Here is an 18567-nt window from a genome sequence, read left to right on the forward strand (position 1 = left end):
AGAAACGTGCCGATGTGCCCGCAAGCCGAGGCGAGCTCCGCCCCCCCCATCCCCGGCAGCACCTGGCAATCGCAACGCGCCTTTGGCAGGGGAAGCGTACTAGGGAAGCAGTTTCGGGAAGCTGCCCCCCGCCCGGGCAACTGCGGGGCTGGCCTCGACAAGTGCCCCCCCCCCCGCCGCAGGGGCCGGCAGCAGGGGAAGAGCGGAGGCACACAGCACGAACGTTCGCCGCCAGCCCGGCAGGCTCCGAGGGGAGGCTGCTGCGGGCGCGCCGGCCGGGGCCGCCCCCTGGGCCTCTCCCACCGCCCCTCGGCATGGTCGTGCCCGCCCTGGCGCGCCCCCGCCCCGCGCTTGCCGCCCGCCCGCCCGGGCCAGCGGGAAGATGGATGGGCACATTCTGGGCTGGATCGTCCTTCTGTGGCTAGCAGGTAGGGCGGGGGCTGCTGGCCGCGGGTGTCTCGGTGGCCCCGACGTGCTTTGTGCTGCGCCTTGCTCGGCGGGCTCTACGTCTTTCTCTAGGATGAGAACGGGAGGTTTGGGGATGTGCCGCGGCAGACTGTGGAGCGAGCCGGCCGGGGGAGGCTTTTCGGGAGCGTCCCGCCGTGCAGTTTGCGGACACTTCGCGGAGAGCGCTGGATTCGCTGGGGATGGGGGGAGGCAGCCGGCGCCTCCTACCCGGGCGGAAGAGGACAGGTCCTCAGGGCACCGGCGCTGCTGCCCGCGGGGGGCGGTTGGGCCAGTGTTTACCGCGGCGCTAAGGGAGGGAGGAGCGCTGTGTGGCTGGGAAGGTGGGAGCTAGCCCGGGGAGGCAGCAGGAGAGCAGGGGGAGGCCGGAGCGTCCTTGGCTGCGGTGCAAGGGGGGATGTCGACAGCCCTCGGCTCCCACGCCGGGCCGGGAACAATTGCAGGAACTTCTCCTTTCCCGGTGTCCTGGACGCGCATTCCGTTTGACACAGGTGTGAGAGAAGGGGGCTGCCAGGGAGGGGCAGAATCCGGCTGTGCTAGTGATGGTGTAGTATGCACAGCATAGGCCTTTGAGCGCAGGACGGGACTCCCGCTCGATAGCGCAGTTTACCGGCCACCTCCTGCCCGGCTGGCTCCCTAAGACGTCGAGCTAGCCCTTCCTAAGCAAGGAGGAGGGGAGAGGGAACAAGCTGAAAAGGAGCTGGATCTAAAAACTGGATAACAAGGAAAAGAGAGGGTAGGGTTTACGGCAGAATAAGAGCGGCAGGGAATCAGGGAGAAACAGGATCTGCTAACTCCTGTGAGCTGGTGCAGCATCCAGGCACAGGCAGGAGCATTCCTTAGGAAAAGCTTCAGCGGGCTGGTTTTAGGCAGGCAGGTTACAGGCTGAAAGAAGCAGCAGACACACTTGGATTAAGTGGCATTTATTTCCTACCACCACCAGTGTATCCCACAAAACCAAAACCAAACAGACACCCCCCCCCCCCGCCCCCCCCCAAAAAAAGAAAAAACCCTCAGCCTTTTCCCTCTTCCTATTCAGATTTAGGATTCACAAGCAGTAAATTCGGCTCTTAGTCATAACACCTCTCTCCCACCACCCACCTACCACTTTCCTTGCTTTTGCAACTTGCTTTTGCACTCTGAGTCATCTTCAACACCAGTGCCTGCCTACTGTTCCCTTCCAGGGTTTCATGGCCGCATCGGGGCTTTGGCAGCTCCTAGCTCATTCTCCTTTCTTGCCTCCCTCCCTGCCGTTTGGCTGGTTCCAAACGTATCCCACTTCACTGAGTTGGTCTGTAGTTCAGCCCATCCACAGCTACCACTGTTTTCCTACTAGCCATAGTGGTATGCTGAGAAATAACATAGGGGGACTGGTAGGAGGAGTATAGGGTAAAGATAAACTTGACATTACATTCCTCGCTCTTTTTAAAGAGCTTCATTATCTGGACATGTCAGGACTTTTCCGTCAAGCTGAAAGGCTGGGCTGTTGACACCTTTCTCCCTCCATTAAAAGTAGTTAATGGTTACCGGCAGCTACCGCTGTTTGAAGCATGGAGAGAGAGGTATCGCTGCAGTAGGAAAACCTTCCAGTTTCCTCTAGTCCTGGACTTGGAGACAGATCTGCCTGCTGCTGGTGCTGTCAGCCGCAGGCAGGCAAAGGCTTTTGGCAGGCAACAGGTTAGCTGCAGCCGTGTGCTGAGAGAGGGAGGCAGCCAATATCCGCTTGCTGCCCTCCAGCCTCTCGCCGCTGCCGCCCAGCGATGGAGCCCGCGCTGCTGTCGTCTTCCATGACTGGGGGAAAGCAAACAAGTAAAGGTGTGTGTGTGAGTGTGAGCGTCTATGTGTGTGTACAGAAAAGGGAGAGAGGCTAGCAAACATGGATTCAAGGTTCTCCTCTCCACAGTGGCTGTGCGAAGGAATGAAAGGTCTGCAGTAAGGTAGGGAGCCCTAATCCATCCCGAGTGGTACACTCCACTCTGGGAAAAGAGAAGTGGGGGTTGGGAAGTGCAGGGGCCAGGGTAAGACACAGAGTAGAAAATGGGGAGGAAGCAGGGAAACAAAAGGCAGCAAGAGGCTCTCGCCCCCTTCTCTCCCCTCCTCCCTCTTTGAGGTGGACTGAGAAATGTCTAACAAGCCCTCACGGTTCCTTTCTTCCCAGCATGAATTCTTCTCAGTCCTTTGTTTGTCTTTAATTTTTGGCTCCTGCATTTATCTTTTGTTTTGTTTTGTGCATTGTGACTTCTCACTGGAATTTCAAAAAAATCTGTGAGATGCAGTGGTTTTGGTTTGGCCTCTCATCCTCCTGCCCTGCTTTCCCACGTGCCTAAAGCTGGTGCTTGAGTGACAACAGCAAAGGGATGGTCACCCTTTATTCCTTCCTGTGAAGTGACATGGGTTTAAGTATGTGTGGGACTGTGTTCTCATTCTAGAAAAAGAAGGTACAATTTGCCAAGTATCCTTAAGCTCCTGTATAAAGCTGGTTCTTGTAAATCACCAACTGCATCTTGATTCTGGAATGAATCCTCCCCTCTTATTTACCATTATTCGTATGAAAGCTGCAATTCCTAATGATTTAAAACTAGAGAGAAGTGAAGACTGAACTCCAGTTTTACCTATAGAACAAGCAGAGCACGTTTTATTTTTCTGGTTCATGACTCAGGATAAGCTTGGAAAGATGACCCTTAGAAGACTGTTCACATTAAAATGTGATCTTCTCTTCCTGTTAAGCAGTTTTTCAGCAATGCAATGGTACACTACAAAGGTGGGTAGATTTACCTTTGCTTTCTCAGCCACAGTTTAGGAGAGCAGGCAGAGGGGGCATGCTGGAGCACAGTTGTGCTTTACTGTTTCCTGGCCAGCAGAAGAGACTTCTTGGGAAGACAGGGAAACGGATGGACTGTTTTATCTGCCTTGAGTTAAAGTGTTCATTAGACTTCCTTGACTGGCGGCACACAGCATGTAACTGGGAAGAAATCTCATACTTTTTTTACTTTTTACTCCTTTGAGATCACCTTGAGCAGGACTGCCAGCAGTGGAAGTCCCAGTGCTATCCCAAAGACAGGCTTGGTACTACAAGGTTTGGAGAGACTCTTCTCATTTCTTTCTCAAAAGTTAGTGGTGACCAGTTGCTGAGTGATAGTTTTGGGAGTGATTTCTGGGATGCTGAACCAAGTCTGTAAACTAGGAGCCACGTGACAATTCTAACAGCTTTTCAGACAAGGTGGATTTGATCTCGTGGCCAAAGCTGAGATAATTCACCTGAAAGCATCCAGGGTGACTTTTGTGAATGTGTGAAAGGGGCAGGTGGTTAAAGAGTGTAATGAGTGCAGGAAAGCTGGTGTAGAGGCCCCAATACCTAGGAAAGCCTGTGGAATGTCCTGAGTTCTTGGAGAAGCCCTTACACAGTTTCTGACATTTCAGGGCTGTGTACTTCCTTAGATAAGTCAGGAGCATGGAGGACAGCATCACAGAGAATGGGGAGAGCAAAAAAAAAGCCTGCTGCAGTCAGTTTGAAGAGTCTGGGCCATGTCCTACATGGAGTGTTCTGTTTTGAGGTTCTATGCTGTGAGTGCTGGGTGTGCAAGGTTGTGCTTTTCTCTGAGTGCTTTGGTTTTGCCCCTTTCCAGGTTAAGCAGGTAGGGAGCTGAAATTTTCGGGTTTGCTATGGAGCTGTAAAAAGCAGTGCCATGCTTTCACCTCAGCTGCTGCTGACCTAGTTAGGCATTGGTTTCTTGCTAGCTAAAAAAAGTTGACAATTAGATGCCAGGTTGCTAAGAACACATGTCTGATAGGAACCAAACCAAGGTATCCAATTCATTTCCCATAAACCACTCAACATAATCTGATGGTGATGGCTTTTGTTAATAAATTGCATAGATTGGCTTTAGTCCAGCATGAGTAGGCAAGAATCTGTACAATACAATCTCAGTGATCCCACTGGCTCTCCAGTCACCTGTTTACACATCTGTTTATCATCTTTGACTTTTCAAAGTCCAGATCTTCCATTTCCTGGAATGGTATGTCTGTATTCAGCAATGGGGGAAAGAACAGTTTTATTTACGCATAGTAGCCAAGGTGCAGAAAAAGATACAGCATCTCCTAGCTCAGCATTTTTTGTTTGGGGAAGTGATACAAACGACCCTAGGAGCACTACCTCTTACCAATGAATGTATGCTTTTCTGCCAAAGCCCTTAGGTATAGTCTAGGAGTAGTTTTCCAGAGGTGCATGGCTGAGGGCACAAGGACTTCCATTCTTTGTGCACAACTGCCAGTCCTATCGAGAAAGTTGCATAAAATTGGAGGGTGTAATTTCTGTGGTTTCACAGCATCAGCTTTAGTGTCTCAGGCAAGTGGTAGAATGAGCCAAGTAATAGCAAAGAAAGAGATAGGATGTATCAGCAGATATGGACACCCGTGCTGACCTGAAGAGTAATGTGTGCTGCCTTCTCTTGGACTCAAATCTTACATGCCAGAAGAATGCAGTCTGAGACTTGTTACACTGAACTACAGTGTTTGGCCTTGCCACTATTTACAGGCATTAGTGCTTCTGATCAACCCTTTTCTAACTACATCATCTTTAAAGGTTCCTTCCACCCCAAACCATTCCATGATTCTTGATTCTATTCAAAAGGGCTAACTTAAAGCTAGGTTTTGAAGCTAAATCTTCCTAGGATTCATCTAGCCTCAGGGAGGCTTCTCCAGGGGCAACTGAAAAGCAAGAGCCTAAGTTACCACCTCTCAGTTGCCTTCTCTTGCTCGTGGAAGGTGCTTATGAAGATCAGGCTCACAAGGCTCAAATGTGCCCATACCAATATCCCCTTTATAATCACTTCCTGGAATTCTCTTTAATCACCACTAGAACGTATTAGTGATAGCTTGTGCATAATGTTGATTGCATAGTTTGAATGCATAATCTGAGGACGGTTCAGGAAAAGAATCAGAGAAAGGAGACAAATATACTTTGCCAATGAGAAACAGACAAACCCCATGCAATTATGTTTCTGAAGCATGATTATTTTTAAGCTCTTTCTCTGTGAGTGTATACACATGCCCAGATACACAAACCGGTGGATCCTTTTATTCTTTGAGAGGAAGTATATCTGTTGTTTTTAAGATGCACTTGATTAATATTTGCAGACCTTTCTCTGGGGATTTAGGAGAACAGAAAAAAGGTAATCAAAATTGTCATGTATTTATGAGACTACTCTCATGATTAGAGTTAGATTTTTCTTGTGAAAGTTCAAACATCATGAAATTCACGATGAACAGGTTGCTTCTTTGGAGTGCAAGAAGTACATTTCCATGATGCTTTTGAAATAAGGGCTTATCTTGCTCTGGCTGCATTAGTCAAAACAGCAGAGCACAATTCAGTTTCTTTTTAGTCCTTCTTGTACTAAACTAGACAAAGAAGTACGATGGTTGTAAATCCACCATCTTGTCTTCAGGCAGCTGAATATCCTGGTGGCCCTTTTGATGGATGCTGTTACAGCAATGACGTACTACATGAATCGATTCTGACACGTTTTTTTTTGACGGAGGAAGTAACAGGTGTATAATTTCCCAGTTCAGCCATAATTATATATAATTTGACTTAAATAGAGTTTCCACTGCTCCAGTCTCTCAATCGGAGGCACTGTGTTGCTCCTAAAATACTATTTCTGGAAAGAATCTGAAAATAATACTTCAAATGTTAATAAAGAGTTTGGGATAGAATATAGAAGATGCCAGATAATTCACTGCACATTTCCCAAATGATTTTGGGTAGAAAAAGAGTTTCTGTGTTTTCCCAACTGCTTTGCTTTTTTTGAAATAGATATTCACATGAGGGTGGGTGGAGAAAGTTAGATGAGAATTTGCTAAAGCTCAGTTAATCATTTAGTAAAGCAGTCCCTGGCTTGCCAAACTCATAAATCTCATTAAGAGGGAAGGAGGGCTGTGGTGCATTTTTAGCTGAAAGCACTGTGTTTAGTAAGCAGCATACTTTGTTCACAAGGGAAAGATTTAAATATTCATTGTGTCACTCTTTTGTCCCTGAAGCTGCAGTAACATGATGAGTCACTTGATCGATCAGCTCACATCACAAGCTGGCTTTGGCCACAGGCTGCATGGGGTCAGGCATAGAGTTGCCAGATGCAGGTCTCACCTGGACCCATTTGTTCAAGGTGCTTGTCATGTGTCTTGCATTCAGATACAACCTGGGAAGCACAGGTCTCTGGAGAGGAAAGAATAAGACATCACTGCTTGGTTCACCTTGGGAAGCAAGTGGTGACATTTTCTTAGTGCCATGTAGCCCCCATGTTTCTGCCCCTCTAGTCCCTCGGAAAAGGAGTTACCTCTCTACCTGTTCCTTGGGAAAGTGGAGGAGCTGCCTAATGCTACTGCCTCTCCTGTGGCAGCATCTTGTTGGGACCTCACCTGTGTTTTGTGGTACTCTGGAGATCACCCACACTTAACGGCACTTCTGGCAGAAGTAATGACATCTCCTGTGTTGCTTTCACATGGCATAAGTACGATGTGGGTAGTGTAATGCATCCCTCTGCAAACGCCATAGCACCCTTCTGCACTGTAAGCCTTCACACAGCAGTCCCCAGGATCAAATCCTGCCTAGATTGCTAAGTCTTTGTTATTATCAGTGACTGTCTTGCCTCTCTGCAATGTGCTTTCCACTAGGTTCTTTCCATACTGTGTTTTTATCCCCTGACTTCATTGTGATTTATGGTTTGGACTCTGATAATTTGTTGAAATGAATATTCATTCTTGGTCCAGCCTCTTCACTTTCCTTTGATTTTGACTTCTGATCATGAATCTCTTTCTTGCTTTTACTTTTCAGGTCTGTGGCTGTCTCCAACTTGATCTTGTCCCTTCATGCTGGCTGTTATACCATTGATACATATATGGCTCTCTCTCTGCTTTAAGCTCCAGTACTTGAGTCTACTTTTTTTTTTTTTTTCCCCATCCCAAAGATATCTCCTGTCATATCATTTTCTTTTGCCAACTTCCATCTCCTTTTCATCCCTGCTTTCTGGAGCGGGTGGTTTATTTTTGCTGACTCTATTTCCTCTCCTCTCTACATCATTTCTTAATTTTCAACCTGGCTCCAGCCCTTCAGAGACAGCCCTTCCAGGGCCCTTCTTCAGCTTCTTCCAGCTGAACATAAGCTTCTTGGTTAAACATGACATTCCATGATTGTCACCCTGCCTATCCTTCTGCTTCCTATACTTAACCTGATACTTTATACTTACTCTTCTTTCTCTGCTTTTGCCCTTCTCTGCTTCTGTTTCCCAACATCAGGAATGGTTTTTTTGTCCTGTCTTCTGATTCCTCCCTTAGCTTCCCCTAAAGTCCATAAGTCCCTCTTCATGTTGCGTGAACACATTCTTCTGCTTTATTCTCTTGCATGTTTCCTTGTGTCTTGTCCCCTTTTTCGCTGTGCCCTGGGATGTGTGGTAATTGCATGTAGGGAGCTGCCATCATAATTTCCTGTACTGAAACTGGATCCCATTTCTCCTATGAACCTCCACCATCAGGTACTGCTGCCCCTCAGCTGCAGAAAACACCTCTGGTTAGAAACTTCCTCTTAGTTGCTCTCTCCTTGCCCCTGGCCTGGGCTGTTTCACAGGCTGCACATCCCTGCCTGGGGAAGTGTCAGAATGTATTCCAGCATGTGTAAGTGCTCTCAGTCATTGCTGTGCAGCACAAGGAGAAGGGAAGCAATGCAGGACATGCATGCGAGGTTTTGGCCATTCCTCTGTAGGTGGATGAAGTACCTCATTCTCCTGAGAGCTCTATGCTGGCATTGCTCTTGGCTTTTCCCTAAGCTACACAAGGATGTAGGAGCATTCCCATGCGTCTTCTCCAAGGCTTAAATATGTCAGCTCTGGGCAGCAGCTTTCCTGTAGCTGGTAGATAAAGATTGGGTTTTGAGATCCATCTCCTCCCTGGGAATATGACAAACTTCAGTGTTTGGGCCATTTTTCTCTGCATCTCCCACATAGAGCAGTTTCTCTCAGTGCTATACGCCAGGCCTGGCAGGAGCTGTGTGATTCTGGATCCACTCCTTCATGCACTTCTAGAGTTTGGCAGAGCAAGCACCACCAGCTGGGCACCAGTGCACCACGGGCTGGGCCAGGCACTGCATGCTGCCTGACTTTCAGAGAGGAGCTATGATGCCACCAGAATTGTGAGGGGGCACACTTATTCTGCATTGGGATTGCTGTGAACTCAGGATCTGGCCCCTTGGCAGGCCTGCTGTAGAAGCAAAGTGTGGCCATCCCTAAAACACCTCTTCCTTGTCTGTGTACCTGCCACAGAAGCCATGAGTCGTCATGCCACTGGGCTAGGTTATCTATAAGGCATAAAGATATTACATTTGAGTGTTTAGCCCCATCATGCTGTATTTTTCCCTGTGGCTGTAGGCTATGAAAAAAGCAAACTTCTGCTGCCAATACCTATTCTTGAGGAGTTATTGCACCCTAGCACCTGAAACAGATAGATAGTTTAATTTTATGTACGTGGGGAAAATGGTGCTATGATAAAATGCAGTAGCTTCCTCTTCAGGTAATGCCAAGGCATATGACGCTCATGCTTTTGTCTTTTAGCTGAAGTGGAAGGCTTGCAGGTTACCATGCCTGAGAAGAAGAAGGTGGCCATGTTGTTTCAGCCTGCTCTGCTTCGCTGCCATTTCTCCACTTCTTCTACCCAACCAGCTGTCGTGCAGTGGAGGTTTAAATCGTACTGCCAGGACCGAGTGGGAGAAGCTCTGGGGATGGCGACTTCTGGTTTACAAACAATGAGCAAGAGGAACCTGGACTGGGATCCCTATTTGGACTGTGTGGACAGCAGGAGGACAGTCCGAGTTGTGGCTTCCAAACAAGGATCTGCTGTGACTATAGGGGACTTCTATAAGGAAAGAGACATCAGCATTGTCCACGGTAACTCTTCCACCCCAGTGATGCTTGTTGCGGGTTAGAACGGACCCTTGGCAATTTGGGATACTGGAAGCTGGCAGTAAAATTGTTCAATTCACTCCCTTAGAAAAGCGTGCTGGATGTCAGACATTTAGGATATAGCCAACCAATCCTAGACCCAAAGTTAATTTCCTTTGGTGCATCCCTTCATATGACTTCATGTAGCTCTCCAGCCCTCACACAGTATTCTTTTCCCTTTGAAGAACAGGTTTTTATTTCTGGCTTCTGCATATTGGTCTCTGCATAGATTTTACGTAACAAAGCGGCACCAGCAAGAAAGGTATAGGTTCAGTCTCCATGCACTAGGTTTCTCTTCCTTGCAAACTTCACTGATTTTTTTAACCAGTTCCGAAATACCAAAGTTATTCTACATCTCGTGTTTGCTCAACTCTGGACTTCACTAGCTTATGCTGTCATGAACCTAAACCCATGCAACCTTCAGCAGTGTGAAAGGAAGAGTTTTTCATGGGGTGAAGTCAGGTTGGGTGGACATGCGGGCTGCAGGGTCCTTTAAACATTTGGTCTCGAAGGACGTGTGGGAAACCTTGTCCCTCAAAAGCACAAGGCTTCTGCTTGGCTTGGGAGACCACCAAGCCCAAAGTAGAGGCTCCCTCGTGTGGAGAGTATGTTTTCAGCCTCAGCAAGTGGGAGTGTTTTCCTTTGTCTCTGTGTAACCTCTTCAGCAGATGACTGAAGTGCTGTGGAGGAGATACTGTCTAAGCACTTCTTGCATGGCAAGAATACTGTTGGATCCCAAGCTCAAGTGTCAGGAAGGACAGAGAGTGACACTGATTACCTCTTATGCTCTTTGGACTTGCAGAGTGAGCTGTCTCTTGTGGCATTACCTGTCTTCTCCAGCCACAGAGCCTGTTGTTTTTTTTTTCCTGAGTACTGTGATATTCTGGATAAAGTTAGCCCCCCTTCTTAGTAAGGAAATGAAATGGATTTGGGACACAGAGATGGACCCAGTGCTTTCAACACTTCACTCTTCCCATAGGTGTTGGAAGGAAAGCCTGACTTTTCTTTTTTGCCTTTCAGATGCAGACCTTCAAATTGGGAAGTTGATGTGGGGAGACAGTGGGCTCTATTACTGCCTTATTATCACACCGGATGATGTGGAGGGCAAGAATGAAGAATCGGTGGAACTGCTTGTGCTTGGTAAACCTTCTTGTCAGGTTGCTTTTTCAGCACATAGGTGATATATCTTTCCTTCTGCACTCTTGCTCTCTTTACATATCTGTGCACCATATTACTCTGGGTGTAAGATCTATGTAAAACAGTACTTTCACCATTGCCTTGCACCCTGTGCAGTCATTCACACCTAGACAAAGAGGGTGGCAAATGCTACCAAACCAGAATAGTAATGTTTACACCCACATTGCTAACACATTACACTGGCATAAATGACTACAGCAAAGTGCAGGGCTGTGGAAAATCAGAACCCTTGTTCTTAAGGCATAAAACAATAAACTTGCAGCAAAGTGAACACTTGATTCAGAGTCTCTTAAAAATAGACACCCAAAAGATATAAAATTGTATGCTTTTTGCAGTCTTTTAACATTTCCTTCGCCCTTTCTGCTGACCTGTGAGGATGTCAAGAAGCACTGTGTTTTATCTGCTTGCGTGTGTCAATATGGGAGATTTTTGTCTTTCCATAATTATACTTGTTCAATTAGAGGTGCAGTTTCACAGCCACCTTAATCAGGTCTAAGCTGGTGCTGCCACTAAAAGGACCTGTTCTCCTTGCAGCATGCTTGGCCCCGTTTTTGTTAAGATCGCTTGAGCAGTATGGTGAGCAGGATCAGTTTCTTTCCTGTTTGCAGGGTTAGCTTTCAGTGATAGCTTCCACAGTTCATCTCACTGTAAAGGTTGGAAAAGCACCCATTCCCACTAGGGCAGAAAAGAGGAGTGGAATGGGCCTTTCAGGGACATTGGTTGACACTTGGGTGAGCCAGCTTTAGTACTTTGCCCCTTAGACTGCCCCAGAAGAGTAAGATGAATTTTTCCAAAACTTACCTTAAAACCTGCTGACACCACCGTTTGCTTGCATGGTTCTTGGGTCTACAGATCCTGTCGATCTGTGAAGGAAAAGGCTTGGATCTATGGTGTGTAGGTGATACCTAAAGGCATACTACAGAACATGTCTGTCAAGTGCCCCTACTCTCCTGGCTAGGGTCAGAGTTTAATTGGCATTTATGCTTGGAGCTGTAGTTGTCATCTCAAAGTAAACCAGATGGAATGGGTGAGTGACTGTGACAGTACCATCCTTACTCCTTCAGATGTCAGTCAAGCTGTGGACAGCTGGAGAATGGATCCCTCCAGAAAAGTGTCACAGCCCTGTCTAAATCCCCAGTGTGACTGTGTATCATATGCTAGCTAATAACAGGCCCAAGACTGAACTGTGTTAGTTCAGGTGAGGTTCTGTCTACCAGGTGGCAGTTGTAGCTGTTCCATAGCATCTCCAGAGGAGCTGTCTGTGACTGTATGGTGATGGCTGCTGAATTTAGTCCCTTCTTCACCTTCCTGTACAGGATTTGGTGTCTTCCTCTTCTGTGTGTCTACACTCTGCTCAGATATCAGTGATGAAACAATGCCATGGTAACAGGAAGAATCTGTTTTTCAGTGCGTACAGAAGACTATGTGGGAGGGAAAATAAAGACGTCCTCTCCTCTCCTTGATGGTGTCACTGGCCCCAGTTTGCTGTAGTTACAGTGGGAGGAAACATGTAGCTTAGGCTGTAGCTTGACCACATCTGCTTTTCTGTTCAGCCTGTGGGTCTGACCCTGTGCTTTGTGCAGCACTCTTCCAAGTTTGGCAGCAGCATGAAAGGATACTTTGTTCTGCCTCATGCTGCTTGGTGCAGCTTGGTTGTCTTTCTTTTCCTGGGTAGTGTGTATGGAGGCAACATTCCAGCTTTCAGAGTGATTCCAGGTTACCTACTCATTTTCATCCCCTCCTTCATCCCTCCCTTCCCGTTCCCACCTTAATCTTTCCCACTTCCCTTTTCCCTTTGCTCTTATTTTTTTTCTTTCTTTTCATTTACCTCTCCCCATTGATGGCTAATGGAGGAAGCAGCCAGTGGTGAAAATACCATTTCTTAACATTCTGGCATCTTCTGGGACATTTTTTATTTCGTCCAACTGCTTTGAGGGAGGCAGTGAGTACAGATGAAGATTGGAGCAATTCTACAGTCCTAAGGGACATGTGGTAAAAGGGTTTTGTTTGATGTTTTGCTGTTTGCTGCTCTTTCAGTGAACCCAGACTCCCTGTTAGAGCAGTTGGAGCAGTGGAAGGATAGTGTCTGCAAAATACACTGCAAGATACAATACAGTTCCCACAGCACATTGCTGTTTGTTCCCTGCTGACAGTGGTCTTTCAAATATAATTGACATTGCTTGTTTTGGAGCTACTGCATGACTTAAGCATAAATTAGACCATTGAATAGAGCAGAGGTTCATGCTATCAATGGGGAAAGACAGGAAAATCAGAACAGAAAAGGAAATAGGAAAGCATCCCTTCTAGTAGTTTCATATTAATTCCAAGTTGAAAGGTGTGTTTAGGTTAGAAAAGATCCTGTTGGACAGGGCAGTTCAGTATAGTGTATTAGAAACCTTGAAAGGTCTGAGAAGCAAAAATGGTGGATACCTATAGCATGAACAAATTAGAGGAAATCTCCTTACCTAGAAGTGGAGGATCCTGCTTTATACAGTGAATTACAGTGGTAAAATTGATCAAAAGTCGCTTTATTCACAACTTGAGGCAAAATCTAAAACACAAAAAAATTACAGTATTCTTTTTCCCTGAGGGAAGCAATCACAGATTTCCAGTGCAGTCTTTAGTGTCCTTCACTTAAGTCGGCCTGGGTCACGATGGGATTGCATGTTGAGTTTTATCACCTGGGTATGTGGTGTTGACATGCAAAGCAGATGGACAAAATCAGAGAATCCCATGTGCTGTCTTCCTTTCAGGCCTATTTCAGAAAAGCATATAAGCATTTATTTATATCCATTTGTGCACAGCAAGGCTGATAGGATTTATAAGGCATACCTGATGTTAAGCACGTGCTTATGTATTTTGCTGAAAGGACCATTCAGTAGGTTTTGCTTAGTCAGGGATTTTAACCCTCTCTAATGGAATCAGTGAAGGCAAGGGAAGAGGGGTGGTAACCTCTGTGTCTCAGAAGCACAGAAGGAGGTTGGCTGGTAGTGAGCCTCCTGCAGAGTGAGGAAAAAATTAAACTAAAAACTGTTATCATGCTTTTATAAAATAGTTGTATTTTAGTGGTATTTGGAATCTCCAAACAGGGTCTAGCATGACTGATAAGAACTATGCTTCTGCTGCAGCAGTACTAGACTAGTACAGAGCTTAACAACTCCACAGCAAGAGTCAAGTGATGCTCAATTGAATCAAAAAGGCCAAATCTTATTTTGAAGGAAGTCTGCATTTCCACCTTAGTAGCTAGCAGCTGTGTGTCCTGCTTCTTGAAGCACAGTGCTATTAATCAAGTTGTTTTCACAGCCCCTGTGTTACTGCTTTTTATCTGAGAATGTCAGTGAGCTTCAGTAAAATTGTTCATTGCAGCTTTTGTTGAAGGGAACTGCAAGGGTACCAGTGCAGTGGATGCTGTGTGCCTGGAGTAACCTCAGAATCAGAAGTACAGGTCAGTGGATACCCCGTCCTAGCTTCATGTGACCCAGCTCACATCAGGAAGCAGACTATCTTACTTGCATGGGATTGTATATAACCCAGTAAGCCTTCCTGAGGGTCAGAATGTACTAATCGGGTGAGGGTCCTGTGAAAGGAGCTATACTGCTCCTTCACAAGCTGGTACAGCTACATGGCAGTGGCTGTTAGGGATAGGTAGGCGCAGCTGACTATCCTGAAATGCATAGGTCCGTGCAGGGTTGGCATTATGAGATTTTACACAGCTTAGGCATGCATCATGGAACAGGCTTCATTCCCAAGGATATGTCGAATTCCTGGAAGAGGCAGGAAACTGATCTGCTAATCCCAGTTGTCAGTTTGATACTTTGGTTAGGGATCCACTTGCTTTGCTAGATGTCTATTGCCTGCTTGTGTTTTCCATCCAATTTGGCAGCTAATACTACATAAATTATATATTAGTGAAATATTATTTGATAATTAATCTTTTAGAAGCTTCAGCTTCTGCCTTTGTTAGGCTTTAAATAACAGCAGTTAGCACTTGAGGCTTTTGTTAATTTCTGAAGTCAGCTAGCACTTAGCCTTGGTAAACTCACATCTTTGGTAGTTTGTATTACCAGCCAATATCCATGAAGGCTAAACCCAAAATCTATTAAGTCTAACACCCATAGGTAAGAAAGAATGTAGATATATACACAGCATATTGCATAGTAATTAATGTACTAATAGAGACGTGTGTTGACTTTCAGAGAGGATACATCTCTATTGGGATGTGTGTGTATGGTGTGCAGTGCTAATAAGGCAGTTCTTACTCAGCAAAGTGACTCAATAGCTGGCATAAAAATAGCCAGATTTGGAGTCTCTTGTGTGCCCGGAGAGTCTGTAATATAAAAGTTTTGGAGACAGAGAAGTCCTTGGCAGAATTTTCCCTTACAAGAGGTTGGTTTTAGGATTTTGCTCTGTTTTACTGAAAAGCTGCCAGTAGCATCTCAGCCAGTACCTGGTCACAGCAGTTGGCAGGGATGTCAGTCCTGTTGGCCATGTGTTGGGGATGAGAGGAACAGATCTGGGCCAGCTAGGTGTCTGTAAGCAACTTCACACTGAGGTCTCTCCAACCTTGGGCTGTGCCTTTGTCACCAAGGGCAGGTAGTGCCAGCAAGTGATGGAAGTGGCATGAGAGCCCTCCATTTAAAAATCCAGGAAAGGCTTTTGTGTCCTCCCAGCCCCAAACTGAAATCCTGTCCTCACTGGGCACCGCTGGCCTGCTCAGGGCCACTGTGCTGCTGGTTTTGTAATCCAGGCCCAATCCCCCTTGTCCTGGCCCAGCCTATTCCTAGTTATTTATTTCACACCATTTAGGAGTGCTACTTGTTGCCAAGGTTTTTTACCCCTCTTTTCCTCCTTACTTGCCGGCTGCTCACAAAGGAGGCTGGCATGATTTAAAAGACCTCCATTACCAAGGTAGCCATGGCAACAGCCTCCTCGGAGGTCTTTGTTGCCTGCTAAAACTTTGATCTCCACGATGGGCTGCTGCTGTTTCTCCCTCCAATTGAAGAGAAGGATGGGAAGAAAGGATAAAGTTTACTCCAAGCAGAGGGAGCACAGAGGAACTCATTGCAGAGCCGTGCTCTCCCAGTAAATCTCACAGCAGCTTCTGTGAAAAAGTATCTGAGTTACAAGGGCCGCGCTTCCTCTGCTGTGCTTTCCAGCCTCCCCTCAGGGCAGTGTCCTGTGCTGGGGCCTCTTGCTGTGGCACAGCTGGCTTTTCCACCACTGAGGAAGAAATAGTTCCCTTTATAGCTGCTGCCTCCTGAGGTCCCAGTGCTGCTGGTAGGAGCTGTGGAGGCAGCCCTGGGTAGAGAACCCAATTCAGCAGTTACTCCCATATCAACCCAGTATTTATCCCATTTATGCAATTGCCAGTGTTCACCATGTTCCTGTATTTGCCCAGTTGCTGTGTTCCTGACTGCACCTGTGCCACCTTTATTCATGCCATTGTTTTTTTTTCAGCTGCACCACTTACTTACCCTGATTATTTTTCTGTCTCTTCTTTGCAGACTTTTTGCTAATTTCTGCTTGACTCCAGGTCCTCCCTTCATCTGCTGCTATTTGCTTCTCACTCTCTCGCCCGCCCACCTCCTGTGTATTAATTCCTGTCCTCAGCTGCCTGTTCTGTATCCCTGCACCACCTGACGGTGCTCTGCACCCCCATAGCTTTTCCTTTCCCATTCCTCCTCCAGCCCTCTGCTGCTGCTCTCTGCCAGGGCAGACTGAGGGCTTGCAGTCTCCCTTGAACTTCAAGGCTGGCCAGGGCCTGGGGTGTGCTTTGGGTGCCCAGTGAGAGGCCACTGTGAATGGGTAAAGCCCCAGAGCGGAATGGTAGGAATAGAAATGGGAACATGTCCCAGATCCATAATGGAATGAGGAAAAGCCTGTAGTGCTAACAGAGCTGCCCAGGACAGCTCTGGTAAATGGAGCCATTGTTTATTCTGTCTTTCTCCTGGGGGGTGTGACAGCTCTCACAGAGGAAATGTAGCCCTTGCAGGTGGGAGCACAGAGCTGCAGCCTATGCCCAGCCATGTCTTGGGGTGCCTGCAGTCGTCTTTCTCAGGTGGGCAGGGCTGCTGTGCTGAGGTAGTGTGGTGAGGTGGTCTCTTGGCATGACATTTTCCTAACTTGTTTTCTCCCACCAAATGCTGTCTAGCCTCAGCCCTTCACCTTAGAGTTTCCTTAAGAGAAAATAAAACAACCAAAAGAAAAGTCTGGTGAGCTTAATGCCCATGCAGAGAGCAGCCTGAGTATGGAGAGCCACTGGTAGGACGCTGGCTGTGGGCACTTGCTGGCATTTCAGCCATGGCTCCAAGAGGTGGCCTTGCTCACTGAAACCCTGCCCTCTGCCACAGCTTCAGGCACTGTGTGACCCACCATGGTGCCATGCTCTGCTCCACTCCACTGGCTGCTGCCTGGCTTTGGGGTGTGCCATGCCCAGGACGGGCTTGCACAGGGCAGGAGCAACTCTTATCTCCCCCAGAGCTGCCCTGCCCCTGCTGTGGGCGGACTGGGTGCTTTTGCTCCACTTGTTGCTAGCAGCAGCAGCGGCAGGGAAGGCGCTTTCAATGAGTGTCACTGTTGGGAAGCCTTATGTTGCTGTGACAACCACAGGGTAGCCATGGCAGAGCGTGTGCAGCCTGTCTTGGCTTTACCCGCTAAGGGTGTGGGGAAGGTTAGTGAATTAATTGGGGCCAGGATGGGGAGGGGGAGAGCTGGGGTGTGTTGAAAGCTGCTGGGGGCTTGCCAGTGCAGGGGCAGGCTTTGTGCTTGCTGGCTGTTGGCTGGGCTAGTCAAGGTGTCAGAGTACAGGCTGAGCCATGGTGGGGTTTATTCTTGCCAAAGGCCCTCCTGGGCTTTGTGCATCCCCTGCAAGTGGATCTGGGCCCCCCAGTGTTGTGTGACCACCTCTGATGGGGCAGGGGGAGCAAATTCCCCAAGCAGATGCACAGCAGAGCTGAGTGAGGCTGCACAAGCTGGGAAATACTTGGCTGCTCTAGGGTACCACAGAGGAGCTACTTTGGATGTCTTTGTAATGAGTTACCAAGTTCTCAAGCACTGTTATTTTTGAGGGACGCTTCTTCACCCTTGAACATGGGGTTCCTAAGATCCAGCACTAGCAAGGATTAAAGCTTTTCGGGTAAGTTCAAAATAAAGCAGGCACTTAATTGGACTCATGAGCTCGGGCTTCTGCTCTTTATAGGTGTCACTCCCTTACCTTCCGTACCACAAATCCCAGCCCCAAATTAGCGATGTAGCTCTAGCTATTTATCCACTGGCATCTGCCTTCAGGAGAGAGCTGCATGTGAGTTTGTGTGGAGATAATAACAGATCGGAGTCAAGCTATGTGCTTTGTGTCTGCATGAGTGTGGTTCGTGTGTACACTGTTTACATGTACACGGAGGCCTATGAAGAATTGCATGTTTGTGCATGCTTGGAAAGTAAGGAATATATTTAATGTATGCATGTAATATAATTTAAATCTAGGATTTTGTGACGCAAGGCATACATTTGGTGCATGTGTTTGGAGCCCGCTTGTGGCACCTGAGACTTAAGCCACGTGTGTACATGCCTGTATCTCGAGGGCAGGAAGCATATGTAAGCATTTTCCCAAGCTGGTTGTGAGCAGTTTGGACACTTGATGTTTCCAGAAAATGGACTGCAAAGAATGTCATGAAACTCTTCATATATGTAGATAAAAATGTTGTAGTAGACTGATGGCAAGAGTCCTCCTTCAAAGTAGTAAATGAGGAACAATTATCTCAAGGATCACCACTGTATCTTTTGGTAAGGCTTCGGGAACACCTTATCATGATGGTGTTACTGTGAGAACTGGACAGATTCGATGAGTTGCAAGCAGTTGCAGAGCACTCCCTGCATTCAGAGCATGTTTATTATGGTTCCAGTGGACATCCTTGTGGATTTT

At 47.2% G+C, this 18567-nt stretch overlaps 1 protein-coding gene and 1 long non-coding RNA gene across 8 annotated transcripts in view; both read left to right on the top strand.

Annotated features, from left to right (window-relative positions):
- The window catches only part of LOC134161619 (uncharacterized), a 226094-nt gene that overhangs the window by 183278 nt on the left and 24249 nt on the right, over nt 1-18567 (top strand). The gene's annotated exons all lie outside the window — the stretch shown is intronic.
- The window catches only part of ILDR2 (immunoglobulin like domain containing receptor 2), a 35850-nt gene continuing 17519 nt past the window's right edge, over nt 237-18567 (top strand). For 2 of the 7 annotated variants that reach the window (XM_062614633.1, XM_062614638.1), the window contains exons 1-3: nt 261-428; nt 9063-9395; nt 10470-10589. In XM_062614633.1, the coding sequence (XP_062470617.1) occupies nt 383-428; nt 9063-9395; nt 10470-10589 (499 nt within the window). In that variant the 5' untranslated portion in view covers nt 261-382. Of the gene's footprint in view, nt 429-2032; nt 2403-9062; nt 9396-10469; nt 10590-11962; nt 12030-18567 lie in introns of those variants that run through there. The other 5 variants (XM_062614640.1, XM_062614635.1, XM_062614634.1 and 2 more) reach the window with 5 other exon arrangements.

This window comes from Pezoporus occidentalis, unplaced genomic scaffold (genome assembly GCF_034315485.1).
Source record: "Pezoporus occidentalis ecotype Australia unplaced genomic scaffold, CSIRO_AGI_Poc_V1 ctg177, whole genome shotgun sequence".
Classification (NCBI taxonomy): Eukaryota; Metazoa; Chordata; class Aves; order Psittaciformes; family Psittacidae; genus Pezoporus; species Pezoporus occidentalis.